The sequence below is a fragment of the Sinocyclocheilus rhinocerous genome, unplaced genomic scaffold, assembly GCF_001515625.1.
Source record: "Sinocyclocheilus rhinocerous isolate Xijiao unplaced genomic scaffold, SAMN03320098_v1.1 scaffold2647, whole genome shotgun sequence".
Classification (NCBI taxonomy): Eukaryota; Metazoa; Chordata; class Actinopteri; order Cypriniformes; family Cyprinidae; genus Sinocyclocheilus; species Sinocyclocheilus rhinocerous.
The window spans coordinates 729,902-745,041 of NW_015639108.1; the positions used below are offsets into that span (position 1 = coordinate 729,902).

The 15,140-nt window shown below is 36.8% G+C and overlaps 2 protein-coding genes across 4 annotated transcripts in view; one reads left to right on the top strand and one right to left on the bottom strand.

Moving 5' to 3' along the window:
* Nucleotides 1-4,029, top strand: part of pusl1 (pseudouridine synthase like 1) — a 22,843-nt gene extending 18,814 nt beyond the window's left edge. Inside the window, exons 6-8 of one of the 3 annotated variants that reach the window (XM_016566582.1) lie at nucleotides 2,629-2,683; nucleotides 3,367-3,529; nucleotides 3,974-4,029. In XM_016566582.1, the coding sequence (XP_016422068.1) occupies nucleotides 2,629-2,683; nucleotides 3,367-3,529; nucleotides 3,974-4,005 (250 nt within the window). In that variant the 3' untranslated portion in view covers nucleotides 4,006-4,029. Of the gene's footprint in view, nucleotides 1-2,628; nucleotides 2,684-2,884; nucleotides 3,152-3,366; nucleotides 3,634-3,973 lie in introns of those variants that run through there. The other 2 variants (XM_016566581.1, XM_016566580.1) reach the window with 2 other exon arrangements.
* A 173-nt stretch (nucleotides 4,030-4,202) lies between these two features.
* Nucleotides 4,203-10,495, bottom strand: LOC107751022 (ATP-dependent RNA helicase DDX19B-like; the record flags this gene model as incomplete). Its single annotated transcript, XM_016566593.1, has 7 exons — nucleotides 4,203-6,212; nucleotides 8,184-8,375; nucleotides 8,478-8,640; nucleotides 8,761-8,998; nucleotides 9,759-9,936; nucleotides 10,113-10,227; nucleotides 10,325-10,495. Coding segments are annotated over 7 exons (1,119 nt in total), but the record flags the coding sequence as incomplete, so codon positions are not given.
* Between the last annotated feature and the right edge of the window lie 4,645 nt (nucleotides 10,496-15,140).

The following is a 15,140-nucleotide window of genomic DNA, read 5'->3' on the forward strand; positions in this document are numbered from 1 at the left end:
TTGTGATGTTTTTACTCCCTGCAGAGGATCCAAATCTGTTCAGATGGAGAAACAAACTCATATACATCTTTAATGGCCTGAGGGTGTGTACATTTTGAACAAATGTTCATTTTTGGGGGAACTATTTCTTTAAGATTCATTTTCCTAGATTGTTCCAAAAATGTCCCATTATGAATGTCTGCTGTCTCCAGAAGTGCTTTTTCCTCTCATTCACTCAGTTCCTCTCTCTCTGTAACTCAATCCCGCCGCTCTAAAAGCTCCTGCTGTTCTGAAGCGCAGCGGTTTATTGGTAATCTGACTCAAGAGGTCCTGACAATATCCAGCCTCTTATCTGACTCACACACACACACACACACACACACACACACATACATACATACACACTCACACTCATGTCACTGTTTGTGAAAAAAACAGATCATGGCATTTTGCTGCATAGCCCCTTAAGAAATGCAAATCAGAAAAGTGTTTTTTCTACCAAAAGAGAGAGTTTAGCTGCTTTTAATGGGACAGTTTCTCAAAAAAGGACAATTCTGTCATCATATGCCTGTTATCATCAGCAGAGTGAACATTCTTTAAAATATCTCCTTTTGTGGTCATATATACACAGTAACACAAAGGAATAGTTCACTTAAAAATGAACATTTGCTGAACATTTACTCACCATCTGGCCATGCAAGATGTAGATGAGTTTGTTCCTTCATCAGAACAGATTTGGAGAAATGTAGCAGTACATCACTTGCTCACCAATGGATGCTCTGCAGTGAATGGGTGCCGTCAGAATGAGAGTCCAAACAGCTGATAAAAACATCACAATAATCCACATTTTCACATCACAACACGTTAATTGATGTACTGGAGTGTTGTGGATTATTGTGATGTTTTTATCAGCTGTTTGGACTCTCATTCTGACGGCACCCATTCACTGCAGAGGATCCATTGGTGAGCAAGTGATGTACTGCTACATTCTCCAAATCTGTTCTGATGAAGGAACAAACTCATCCACATCTTGGATGGCCTGAGGGCGGCTGAGTAAATTATCAGCAAATGTTCATTTTTTGGCCAAACCATTCATTTGAATTTAAACTATACATGTATTATTATCTACCTGGATTCAAAACTACAAGATAAAATTGTTAATATGCAAACATGGTTTTAAGCTGTAGGAGTAGTTAAATTAATGCCACATTTCATCTGTATTATAATGAATGGAGTGGACTTCACACACAAGAAACATCATGAATATGTCCACGTGTTCATCAGTTACATCTGTGATGTCAGCGCTCATGTCATATGTAGATGAATTAATTACGAAATGGAAAAGCTTAGATGTCCAGGCGCACCCAATGCATGAGTTAGATATGAAATGTTTGTTCAGTCACTTAGTTAATGAGATCAGATATTCCTCTATAATAGGGCGATATTCATTAAAAGGGATCACATAGCCCCTGCAAGTAGATTGATTGTGTTGATTGGTTATATGGAAAAGACAAGCTGATGAGGTAACCAAAGGGTTTATTGTTTGTGAAACAAGATATGCTTATATAAAGGGTCAAGGTCTGGTTAGTTAGCATTAGCTTAACTGATGATAGGATTAATGAAAATGCTATTATAAACCTCCTCGGATTGAACTACTGAGAGTTTTCAGATAAAATATGATTAAAACGCACATGAGATGATATCTAGACAACATAAAATGCCATTTGCAACCCATTTTACTTCTGTAATGTGATGTATTCCGAAGTGAAAAGGAATGTTCAACTAGAAAAATCTTGAGAATAGTGTTTTCTAGGAGTCCTGGAAAATCTGAAAATATTGGGGAATTAAAAAAAATTTGATTCATGAAATCTATATAGCAAATATAATGTTTGTGGTTATTTTCAATTCAAGTCTTTCTTAAGCTATACATATTTCTCTGTGTCTGAAACATCCAGGGTGCGTTACATGAAAAATATAAAAATAATTTTAGAATAATTTTTAAATTTTTTTAAATTTTCAGTCATCACACAACTGGAAAAGTCATGGAAAAGTAATGGATTTGTTTATTTGAAGTCACATATTTGATCATTACATACTATTTCATATACAATTTTTAAAGAGTACAGTAAGCAGTACACTATTTTTCTTTATTCTGGAAGTGCAGGTATGTATTTTAGACTCACATGTGCTTCCTTTGAGGTTTTTAATTGCGTTGGTGTTGTATGCTTATCTCTCTTCATGTAACACACTCTGGCTGTTTGTTCATTCAAAGCTGTGATTAAATGAGAGCCAGACGATCCCATTTAGCATCTCTGTGAAGTCAGTCCAAACAAATCTCATCGTCAATTAAAAAACAAAAAGCACTATGAAACATTGGACCTCTCTAGCAGTAAATATTGCATGTTATCCAGAGCGCTTCAGTTGTTTATTTGATGCAGGCAGCTTTAGTTTTAATGGAAGAAATAGTGTGCCAACTAGGCAGAAATAATAATACGCTGAGTGAAGAAGACGACCCGAAAGAGGTCAGGTCTTCAGACTTCACCCATGAATCTGTTGTTCAGTCACTTGCACACATGGAATTTTGGTCATGTTTGGTGGCTTCAATTAAAGTGATTTCAAATTGCTTGATTTTTGTGCATTTTCTTACAGAGATATTCCATTCTGGGAGCTCACTTTTAAAAGTAGGTCCTTTTTATACAGACAAGTAAGTACTGGCTTTGTTCCCCTATAAATATGATATGATTTATGTTGCATTGTAGGTAGTCTGCCTCCTAGTGTTAAATGTGTGAATTTCATTGCATGCATTTCAGTGGATTTGAAAGAATGCCTTTGATGATGAAATATGGCTGATAGCTTATATAGCAATAGTAGTCACATAATCAAAGCGCCACGTTTCCGCTCACAGGTGCGGAGGATGACTGGGGCACTGGTTGCCATCGGTCAGGGTAGACTGTCTGTTAGTCAGATTCAGGAGCTGCTAGAAGCACGAGATTCACTGGCGTTCCCACAAAACCTGACGGCCCCAGCCCACGGCCTGTTTCTGACCGACGTACAGTACAGAGATACAGGTACTAACCGGCAGTTTGGGTCCAGAATATCACTCTACTCATTATACGTGTATGCAAATTTTAGACTACCTGGATGACCAACCACACACTGCACAGAACAACATATCCCAAAATGCAATGTGCTCGACTTGACCCTCCATGTCAATGAATGTTAACACAATGTTGCATTGTAGGTAGTCTGCCTCCTAGTGTTAAATGTGTGAATTTCATTGCATGCATTTCAGTGGATTTGAAAGAATGCCTTTGATGATGAAATATGGCTGATAGTTTATATAGCAATAGTAGTCACATAATCAAAGCGCCACGTTTCCGCTCACAGGTGCGGAGGATGACTGGGGCGCTGGTTGCCATCGGTCAGGGTAGACTGTCTGTTAGTCAGATTCAGGAGCTGCTAGAAGCACGAGATTCACTGGCATTCCCACAAAACCTGACGGCCCCAGCCCACGGCCTGTTTCTGACCGACGTACAGTACAGAGATACAGGTACTAACCGGCAGTTTGGGTCCAGAATATCACTCTACTCATTATACGTGTATGCAAATTTTAGACTACCTGGATGACCAACCACACACTGCACAGAACAACATATCCCAAAATGCAATGTGCTCGACTTGACCCTCCATGTCAATGAATGTTAACACAATGCAAAAATAAATACAAAATGCAAAATAATGAGAAGATAACTAGATTGCACTTGATTAATTGAATATGCAGAATAGAGGTCATGTGATGAGCGTAGAATATTACTGCTGTTTGTTGCATAATGCATGCTGCTTCATAATTAAATAGCAGGTAATATAGTGTATACAGTGCAATTATATGTAATATGTCCTAACAGCCATTCATTAGAATTATCCATTTCCGCCACAATATCCTGCATTTTACAGTGGTATTAAATTTTTTTTTTTTTCTCCCCCATCCCTGCAGATCTTGGAGCTTGTATGCTGGCTGAACAGTAAAATAATCATTTAAATAGATATCTCTCAATATCTAATGTAAATATGTTAAAAAATGTATTAAAGTGTTATTTTTATCTTTTTTCCAACACCTGCTTGTGTCAAAACCATACTTACATAGGAATATGCAAGTAATATATATCCTTAATTACATATATATATATATATATATTTCTTTTTAAAAAAATATTACACAAAGATACTTTGATTCATAGTTTTATTCTAGCACACATCATTCAGACATCAATATCAGCACAAAAGCAGCAGATCTTAGAGGTTTTATCAGTTTTAAACAGTTTCGTCAAGATTCGCGGCAAGCATTCCTCATCCTGTAACATCCGGAGTCCAGACAGTCACTGATCCGCTCCAAAAACACACACCGAGTCTCATTACAGAGCACTTTCAGAGAGATACATACTTTTTTGTCAACATTCAGTTGAGGTGAAATACGGAAATTATTAATCATTTCAAAAGGCTGATTTGTCAGCTGTAAGTGCACGTTTGTTGAAAAAAATTTTTTTTTCACATAAATGAATGAGAGTAAATGTTATAAATACATCTTCATTGAGGTGAATATGACTCGAACGACTACGAGCAGCCTTGTGGTGATGTGGAAACGTCATCATTGAATTGTCCTCAAGCATTATGTGTATTTCAGTTACACACTAAAAATAAAAAAAATTTAGAAATGCAATGATTATGCAGGAATGTGTTTGATAATAGACAAGTCCATTTATTCTCTGATGCCACACCAGATCAAGTGGTTTCTAGACAGACCTTTAGTTTAATCATACATTTTCTTTGCAAGAAATTTTTTTGCAAACCCTCTATTTAATATCATTGCAACTCGACAGCTTGAACCAAACTGAGAAAATGAACAAGGCAACAGGAGATATATTCAAGCAATCTAGTAATTCTTTATCAAGAAAAGTCTTCCCTTCAAAGAAGCGACCGTCACACTTTACCCCAACCTCACTACTCGCATACCAATGAATAAAATATACGTCTACTCTAATGCATATGTACTGGAGTCGAGTGCAGTGTCGTTTGAGTTTAGAGTGGTTAAATTAAAACATCCCATAATATAAAATAATCATTTGCTACGGCTACCCTGAAGAATACACTGAGATTGTAGAGGACGCTTTCGCATCTGCCTTTTACATTTTTAAGGCAGCTGCAAACGGGAATGTGGCACGGCCTTCTGCGGTTACAAATTCAGTGGCATTCGAGTACTTGAACCTGATCATTTCCAATTCAATGCAGTCTGTTACTGGGAACACAAATAACGCTTCCACTCCAGAGCACTCTTACAACGAATGCAGTGACGCATCTGTTAAATATAACAACAGCTTCACTCTTTGTACTTATTAAATATGCATGACAATATTTGGACATGATGATTAGATACATTTGTGTTATTCCATGTTAAATACTGGCGAATTCAATGGAGGCACAAATCTTTGGCTTTTGCATAATTTTATACCAGTAAAAGGACTTTGGCAACTGTTTGTGTTTAATTCAAAGCCAATAACTGCCAGCATCCTTCTGTAGCAATGTCATGAGTTATTGAGTATTAATGTATAACAGCAATCTCTCATAATATGAAATAAACCCTGCATTTTGACTCCTAGTTAGGAGTGACACACATCAAATGTAGCTGCACCCAGATTTCATAAACACAAATAAACTTGCCTGAAAATGCTCATTTTTCATGAAACGTAGCACTCTGCACACTCGTGATCGAAAATTCAGCTCATTGCACTAAAATCTCATCAACAATTACGGCAATACGAGGATGTTAGAAATCAATATAACAGTCAATGTACTTTTTCCCCCACACTTTATGTGAAGGCAGGCTGTTAAGTGTCAATTGAAAAGGTTCATGATTAAATTGTTGATATATAGAAAGGCATATTCCTCGTGCCACTATCCCGGACCGCTCCTGTAGCATTCTCGCACACGTGACGTTAAGACTAGACATTCGAAATTTATTAAGAAGTACAAAGAGTGACATGCGTTTAAACAAAACCTATAAAAACTCCACCGGAGATAAAACTGCTCCACATGTAAACATCCTCTCTGGCACAGCTCTGCTTGATTTAAAACACAGCGCGAGCACAGTCCTATTAGAAGAACAAAGACGGCCGCTCAGCTGGCGATTTTCTCGATTTCATCCAAATCATCTGTGTCCAGCTTCTCGATTTTCTTATCTGTAACAGGAAACGGATAATTGAATTAACCCACATTCAGAACCATGAAAACATGGCAATAAATTAAAGTATGGCTGAGTTAAATAATGGAATTGTCCTGGTTTAAAAGTTCTATCAGCAGCAGCTGTGAAATGTTGATCACAGAAAACTGAACACTCGGAGAGAAAGAATAAAAATAAATATTTGTTAGTTGAAACCATTATATATTAATAAGAAGACACTTTGTTCAAAAAATAAATTACTATATGGTAAAAAAAAATGGATGTAATGTAACACGGGCTCACATTACAGGAGTTTTAAGTCAGTTTGTCCCCGATTTACCCCTGCTGAGAATCTGAGAAAAACAAATCTCGTCCAGGACCTCGGTCAGTTTCGATGTTCAGCTGGTAATGAAGCGTTTACTGATCAAATCTTTGCTCGCAGACACATCAGGGCTGCCCTGATATTTAGGATTTTAAATCAGGATGGTTATGACTCAGATTACATGAGTACTTTCACTAAGGCCAATGTGTGACTCTTAAACAAGCTGCAGTACATGTCCACTGGACAGCTGAGGAGGAGGAAGTGTGGCAGCAACACGAATGCCTGTATCACTTGTAGGGATGTAACGATTCACTCAAATCACGATTTGATTCGATTCACGATACTGATTTCACGACTCGATTTTCTCACGATTTTTTTTTTTTTTTTTTAAACAAAATAAAATTAGTTCTTTTATTATCGCTTTAACAAAATCAACCCTCTACATTGCGAGTAAATCACTCGCATATGCGACTAAATCTTCACTCTGGGCGACTAAATTATGTCTAATATTAGCCAATTGCTAATAAATTATCAGATATTACTCGCCAGTGTGAGCTGGAGGCTAAGTATAAGTTTAGCTCAGATATATTTTCACTCGTCGAACACTCTCTGACTGAGCGCATCAGTTTCACTCTCCGCCAAGCGATCTGTGCTATTTTTCAGTTCATCTGAATGGATGTGCAACGCACCTGTATTTATATCGCATGCGATTTATCGTGCAGCCCTAATCTGCACGAAACGGAGCAGAAGCTCTGAATGAGATGCAGATTCACTCGCTGACAGCAGGTGGCGCTTATGGAACAGCAGTAATACAGCGTTTCCTTGGTTACCGCTGTAAACAAAGCAGCACAGCGCTTATAGACGCTGCTTTAACATGAATTATACAGAGACGAGATGAAAAGAAAAAATCATCTAAACTTTTCTGAAGACAGTAAGTTCCCCTCAGAAACATTCATATAAACTCCCACCCCCAAATGTATCGCGATTCGTTTAATATCTCAACCGATCGATTTTCAACCGGCTCGCGGTGAATCGTTACATCCCTAATCACTTGACCTTGAAAATTTACCAAAATCATACAGACAAAAGAGAAGAACTAAGGAGACACCGCCTCAGTTTTGAACGTACCGGGTGAGAGTTGAAAACTGCTAGTGCACTAGCTAACAAATTAGCTGCTAGTAAACATTAGCTGTTGAAATGTAAATCACAATCTGCTATGTAAGCCGAAGTGAGATCATGTGAGGTGCTTCCTCTGGCATCGTAAACTTGAATAGTCTTGCAGTGTGATACACTTTGATTTTCAATTCTTTTAGTGTGTCCATGTTTGGGATTTGAGAGATGAAAATCTGTGAAGAATCTATTGAAGATAGATTTTATAATCGGTTATGATTTAAAAACACTGTAGTCTGAGTCTGGCTTTAGTAAGGAATTCAGAGATGTCAGCCTTGTGCACTTTCAAAAACTACGGTATTTCATTCCAGTGCCTTGCCTTATGCAAATTATGAATTATTGTAAACATTTTCACAAACATTTGTTTGTATATTTTTGTGTTTCAGAAAATGAGGGACTATTTCCTACTAATAATCAACAGAATGTCTCAGACTCTGCTGATAGAGCTTACTCCAGGACATTGATCAGTTTGTTATGAGAAATAAGGGTTCATCTTACTGAAGTGCTCCTGGATGTGGTTGAGGATGTTCAAGCTAAATCTGCTGTCCACCATGTTGATCGCCAACCCCCTCTTGCCGAATCGCCCAGTACGCCCGATTCTGTGCAAATACGTCTCGTTGTCAGGGTTTCCATCCCTGTCCACTGGCAGATCAAAGTTGATAACGACTGAAACTTGCTCCACATCAATACCTGATAGAAGAAACGTTTGCAAAAAAAAAAGCCATTAGGCAAAATCTACTCATCCTGAACTGAAGATGAGCTTGAAGGTAAAATGACAGACAGCCGACATACCTCTAGCACAGACATTAGTGGTAACCAGAACTTTCTCCTTGCCGTCACGGAAACGTTCGATGACCGCTGCCCTCTGTTCCACCTGCATCTCTCCACTGAGGAGCGCCACCTGGTGGCCTTCTCTGGACAGCTCTCCTGCCAGCCACCCAGCAGTTTTCCTGGTCTGTGACGGCAAATCACATGGTTATATTTGGAAGCGTCCATGTATTACCACTTCTTTCAGTGATTTAAAGTTGTACTCCGAAATAACGCCTCCAGATCAACAAAAGCTATTGTTACTTACGTGGCAGAAGATCATGGCCTGTGCGATAGTAATGGCTCCATAGATGTTGCACAAAGCCTGGAATTTCTCCTCCTTGCTGTTGCAGATGACGTAGTACTGCTTGATGGTGTCCAGAGTTTCCTCCTCACGCTTAAGTTTAATGATGTTGGGGTCGGGAACGATCCTCTTTGCAAAGTTCCACACGGTGTCTTCAAATGTGGCAGAGAACAGCAGCATCTGGCAAGTTTTAGGAAGCATCCTGTAAAAAAGCAAGAACAACAGGTTGTAATACTTTAATTCTGCAATTCAAAAAGGCAAATTTCTTCCTAATGCTCTGAACTAATTAAGGACAACATATAAAGCAACATCCTTAGTTGATAAAACCTCAATTTACTACATATTTACAGGGTGCCAAAATTCAAAGATCACTAGCAAAACAGTTAAATATAAACAGAAACTATTTAAATATTGCAATTTGAGTGAAAATTTGAAATGGGGGGGGGTCCTTCCATATTTGTAGGACCCTATGATTTCCATGATGCACAAAATGTGGATGAAACGCAAATTTTGGATGAAAAAGTAGGGCTGTCTAATTAACTAGGGGTGTTCACTTCCAGATTATTTGGATAGGTGCTGATGGAATAGACTCCTCAACTTCATTTACTCCATTAAACTTTCAATCAATTTTTACACCCCCCCCGACAAAGGCTTTTTTTTTTTAGAAGATTAATTAAATTGTTAATGTTTCATGCCTTCATTTGATTACCACCATTTTAGATAAATTTGTATTAAATTACTATTGTATTCAATTATTTAATATAAAATAAAAAAATTCAAAGGGCCTTATATTTGACTTACTCATATGTCCAGAACACAGAAAATTAATATATTTTATCCATTTTTTCATAACCATTTAAAAAATGAATAATGATAATAATGGATGCATGGATGTTCAAAGTGGTCTTAGACTTTTAAAGGCCACTGCAAACATTTAGCAAACTATGAGAGAAATCCTGTACCTCTGGATACGAATGCTCTGGTCTTGATGGCCCTGTGTGGCGATCATGACATCAGCTTCATCCAGGACGAACACCTTGATCTTCCTGGGGTCGATGAATTTAAGCTTTTGGCACCAATCCAAAACAGTACCAGGAGTGCCAATCACGATCTGTTCCTGTAATTTTGTTCCCCGCTCCACTGGACCAAACAACACATGATAACATGCACAATTACAAGCTACTCCTGTGTAATAAACATGTAGTTATCCTTTGATAGTGAGATAGAAAGTCAAGAAAACATGCAGTAATATAACAGATAGTGTGTTACTAGAGGACTGTGCAGAAAATCTTAACTTCTAAAATAAAAGCGCTTACATTTGTTTCCTCTGATGGCATACACCAGTTGGACTTCAGGGTAAAATTTGCCCATCTGCTCGATGACTTTGCCTGTCTGTAGGGCGAGCTCGTATGTGGGGGACACACACAGACACTGGGCACAGAGAGGCAGAGTGACATTAACACCGAAAGAGCTGAATTATTGCCATTCATTTATGCATTACATTCACTGACTCGGATGCATTTCATACCTGAGGCCATTTGTTTTCAGGGTCCACGTGACTTAACATGGCCAGCACAAAGGCAGCCGTTTTACCCGTGCCTGACTGAGACTGAGCGATCAGATTCTGTGGACTGGACAGGAAAGGATATGATGTGTTCAAAACTCTGCTCTCATTAATAGTAGGGTTGGGTACCGAACTCGGTACTTTTAAGGGTACCGACCAAAGAGAAAGAGAGACCCTGTGACGTGATGTCACCCCTGCAACTCGTTCAGACAACACACAGGACAAGCCGAAATGTTCTGAAGTGTGGTTACATTTCTAGGGCCATATGGTTTCTGCGAAAACGTGGACGGGATCGCAAAGTCCATTCATAAAAACGTAATTTACTCTATAGCGAGGAATGCCACGGAATTCGTCAATTTTGGACGAATAAATCAAAAGTAGCCACTGCCACTTAATTCGAATCGCGATATGAACTAGTGTCTGTGAATATTAAAATGCAAAAAGACAGATGCGAGATTCAGTGCAACATCTCCACTGAGTGTAATACGGTGTACTGTGCAAAATGTATATTCATATTTGTACATTTTAGGGATACCTGTACAAATTAATGTGTAATAAAAATTCCTGTTTTTATATGTATTTTTTAAAAATATATTTATACGACTTATTTACTTAAAAAAAAACATTTTGGATGTCTAGTCTTAACGTCCCATGGGATATTGGCCTATAGAGCCTTTGTTGTGCAATTATGCACCTTTTAAATTCAACCAAGAAGTTGTTTTATCTTATATCTTGCACATTTTAATCAGCGTTTATTTTGCACTTTTTTAAATATTTTGGACAGGAGAGCTGTCAGTGAATAAATGGGAAAGCAAAGTATCTGGCATTACTTATTTGAAAAAGTAACTCAGATATTTGGTTGTAAATTTACAAGTAATGTGTTACTTTACTAGTTACTTGTAAAAGTAATCTAATTACGTAACCACGTTACTTAAATTGTAACGCGTTACCCCCAACACTGCTTGACAGTGCATTTATTGGGCAAATATGTAATTTCATAATTGAACATCCTAGACCTACTGGAACAAAACCATACATCCAATATTTTAATATTTAATTTTTTATCTCTTTTTTATATTGCTGTACCTGTGAAGATATTTTTTTTGGCATATATCTGTATATAAGAGCACTCTGTATATCTACTATTTGTACTTGTATTTTTCATGTTTGTCATGTTCTAAATCTCAGCATGTGTGTCAAAACTGAAGAGGCGTTTTAAACTGTGTTACAGGATGTTCTGCTTCAGATCAGTCGTCCAAATGCTGTAATGCAATGATCAAGTGTAAGTTTTGGTATCAGTAGTTCTCTGCATTGCCTGTAGATGCTGCCACACACCTCTCTAACAGTTTCACAGACAGGTAGTTCTCAATGACAGACGAGAAGAATCTGCTAGAATGAGACATTATATATTTAAAACAAGGGGGAAATGTCTATTCTTCTGTTCTCTCTGCATTTGGACTTTCATCAACTATAGAATTCAAGCATTGGCCCTAATTATGTGTTCAAACAAGAATATAGACTTTTTATTCAGCTCATTTACAGCATGTATCTATTGCTTACAGCGTTGTAAATGAATAAAAAGCAAAAAGGGTTATATAAGCTATTTAAGATTTAATATTTCATGTACTCAAATGAATCAAAACCACTGATATAATCATTAATCAGTTAATGAAACCAAAGTTAGCAAGCTATGCCGCATTATTACTGCAGCACGATTTTAACAAAATGGGGGCTGTTTCTACATTTAGCCCTATAAGCTCTCTTTTTATTTGTATATTGATTATTGACTATTTCACTGTTTCACTATCAAGAGTGTGATTGTGGTCTGGCTCTCTTGTTAGTTTAAGTGAGTAATTAATTCTGGTTTGTTGACTGACTGATGGTCGCATTCTGCTCGTGTCTAAAGATTACCTCAGTTTTTGTCGAGAGATGTTTTCTTCCCAAAAGTATTTGTAACTGGAGGCTAAGAGGGACAACCTTGTCTTTTCATCTTTGCTAGTCATAATAATGATCTTTGCAAGTGTCCATGGCAACCAGCGATACAAAGAGTACGAAATGCTTGTTCGCTAGTTTTCAGTTCACCAAAAATATATCTGTTTTCAGATACAGCTGACGAAACGTATTTGCAATACAGCAGTCCACAATCTTCGAGCTAGTATTTTCACCTTCTCTTCCTAGTGAGCTGAAATGCTCAACCATTTTCCGCTATGATGTGCACATTAAAACAACCTAAAGCAACACGAGATAACTTGAAATATTTTATATTGGTTTATCATTTTATGATCAGTTATAATATTATTTAGAATAATATTTATATTATATAATTTGTAATAATATGATTATAGTATTATTATATTATGAATAATATTTTAATATTATATTAGAATTTAATTTTTCTGTCTGTTTTTTATTTTATTTCTTTTTATTGATTATTTCCTGATACAGCCTAGATGTGTCAAACAACATTCAGCGGTCAGATATTTCCTCATATTCGCCATCCTTCATAGCGTGAATGCTGTAGTTCCACATTTCCATCCACATATATGCACTCAATTATAAGGCAGATATTTATTTACATTTAAAAAAAAACTCGATGCACAACAAAACATTTATGTGAGTTTGCATCAATAGATTATGTGATTGGACAATCGTTTTAGAAAATTGGTATGTTTGGAAGAACCGTATAAAAAGTAGACTAAAAGTATACTTTCCTATTTTTAGTTTAAAAGAAGTATACTAATAGCACACTTGAATAAACTTCTTTTTCGTAAGGGTTCGGTCTCAAGAGGTCTAAAGGATGTGCTACAGATGATCAAATTGCATCAATAGCATTCTTATGCAGACATGTACTGGTTTTGCCTGTAAAAGTGAGGCAAACAACATGTACAGAGCTCTGACTGGAATGACCGGAGCATTTCGTATCCAGACGTAAGTGCTTTATTGTGTTTGTAGACGGGCAATCATTCTCCAATAACGTGTTTCCAGCACTGCCTTAGCCTATTATGTTCTTAATAATACATCAGTTTATTTATAATGCTGACACTCAGTAACTATTTGGTACCCTTTCATCTGGACAAAAAAAAAAGTATGACTGGATTTTTAGAACGTTGATTTATCTAATCTACAATATAAATACACTAATCTGAATGCTTCCTATTTGAAGGACTCTTAATATCAAGGGAAGTAAAACAACGTTGTGCTTTGATTCACCCTCCTAAATGAAGTTGTGATGCTTCAGGTGTTTAGTCACTGTCCTAACGGTTTGTTTGTGTACGGGACAAAGTCCTTTAGACATGTGGGTCTAATCCAGCGACCAATGGTGGATTTCCATCTGGGCCAACATCTTTTATTCAAGAGCTTGACTTACACAGTTACCAGCCATGTTGCCCTGGGCTTTTACCCAGTCGCTCCGCGCCACCGAGAGACAAAGAGCCCACTCTGAAAACGATCTCTATGTAATCGCTTGTGAAGTGACCTCTGGTATTGTGTGGCTTTGCTTCTGCAGCGGAGCGTGTGTTAGCGGTGTGCGTTTAGCTGCGGATGGCTGATGCATTTTAAATGCCTTTCCTCAGAACCTCTGAACTACACAATAGGGTTACACCATCCTCAGCGGAAAGCCAATCGGAGGAACGCAGTATGATTTTTGATATTTTAATTAGCAGCTGTGGCTCTGTTACATCATATTTGCCATCATAGTTTCATTTCCAGAGATTTCCACAGAGAGCTCGAGGCGATTATTCGCATTCGAAAACAAGTGCGTACACTGCAATTGTTCCGAATGTTTTCTTTTGAAGCCTCTGCACCAAAAATTCACTCTCTGAAACATTTTTGTACACTTCCACTGACGACTTTGCAGTAGCAAAGAGAGCAAAAACCTGTAATGGTAACCATGGAAACAGTCCAGTCAGCCAGCGGTGTATGTAGCCTTCTGGTGTGCATAGTGTACATACTGAGTGAGGCTCTCTGACTCAGACCCCCAACACAATCACAAGCAGTCCTCGAAACAAATCCACTGCAACTTGTGACACATCTGACCTTTTCAATCATTGAAATACCATGATATACTGTACGGCATGATTTAAAGATATAACAATGCTTTAAATGCATTTAACTATAGGAAGTATTTTGAAATATTTTAAACAGTATTTATTCACTTTGATTGAACACACACACACACACACACACACACAAATATATAGCTATTATTATTTATATAATTATATAATTGATTTATCATATCAACCATTGCCCAATATGATATATTGTATGATTTAATTATTGTTTATTTAACTGTTAGGATTTAATAATATATATATTACAGAAAATATTATGAAATGTTTAACATGTCTGTACATACATCATTTTTTTATTACAGGTATTATTTATATAATAATTGATTTATCATCTCAATCACTCCACAATGATATTCCAGTCCAGGGACTGCAGATGCAAAATAGCCTTCTGGCTAATTCTGGCACATTGTGCATTTATGTATTGTTGATGTGCATTGTCCCTGTTAAATAAACCTGAAATAAATAAATATATTGTATGATTTAATTAAGAATTAATTAATATGAATTATTATTAATTAGAAATGAATTAATATGTATATTTTATTAATTTTAATATAGATATTGTTATTTATATGATTGATTTATCATATCAATCATTGAACAATATGATATATGATTTAATTAGTTAAATGTAAGAATTTAAGAATATATATATATATATACGTTCAAAACAATAGTTGTATTATGTAGTATTGCAAAATAATTTA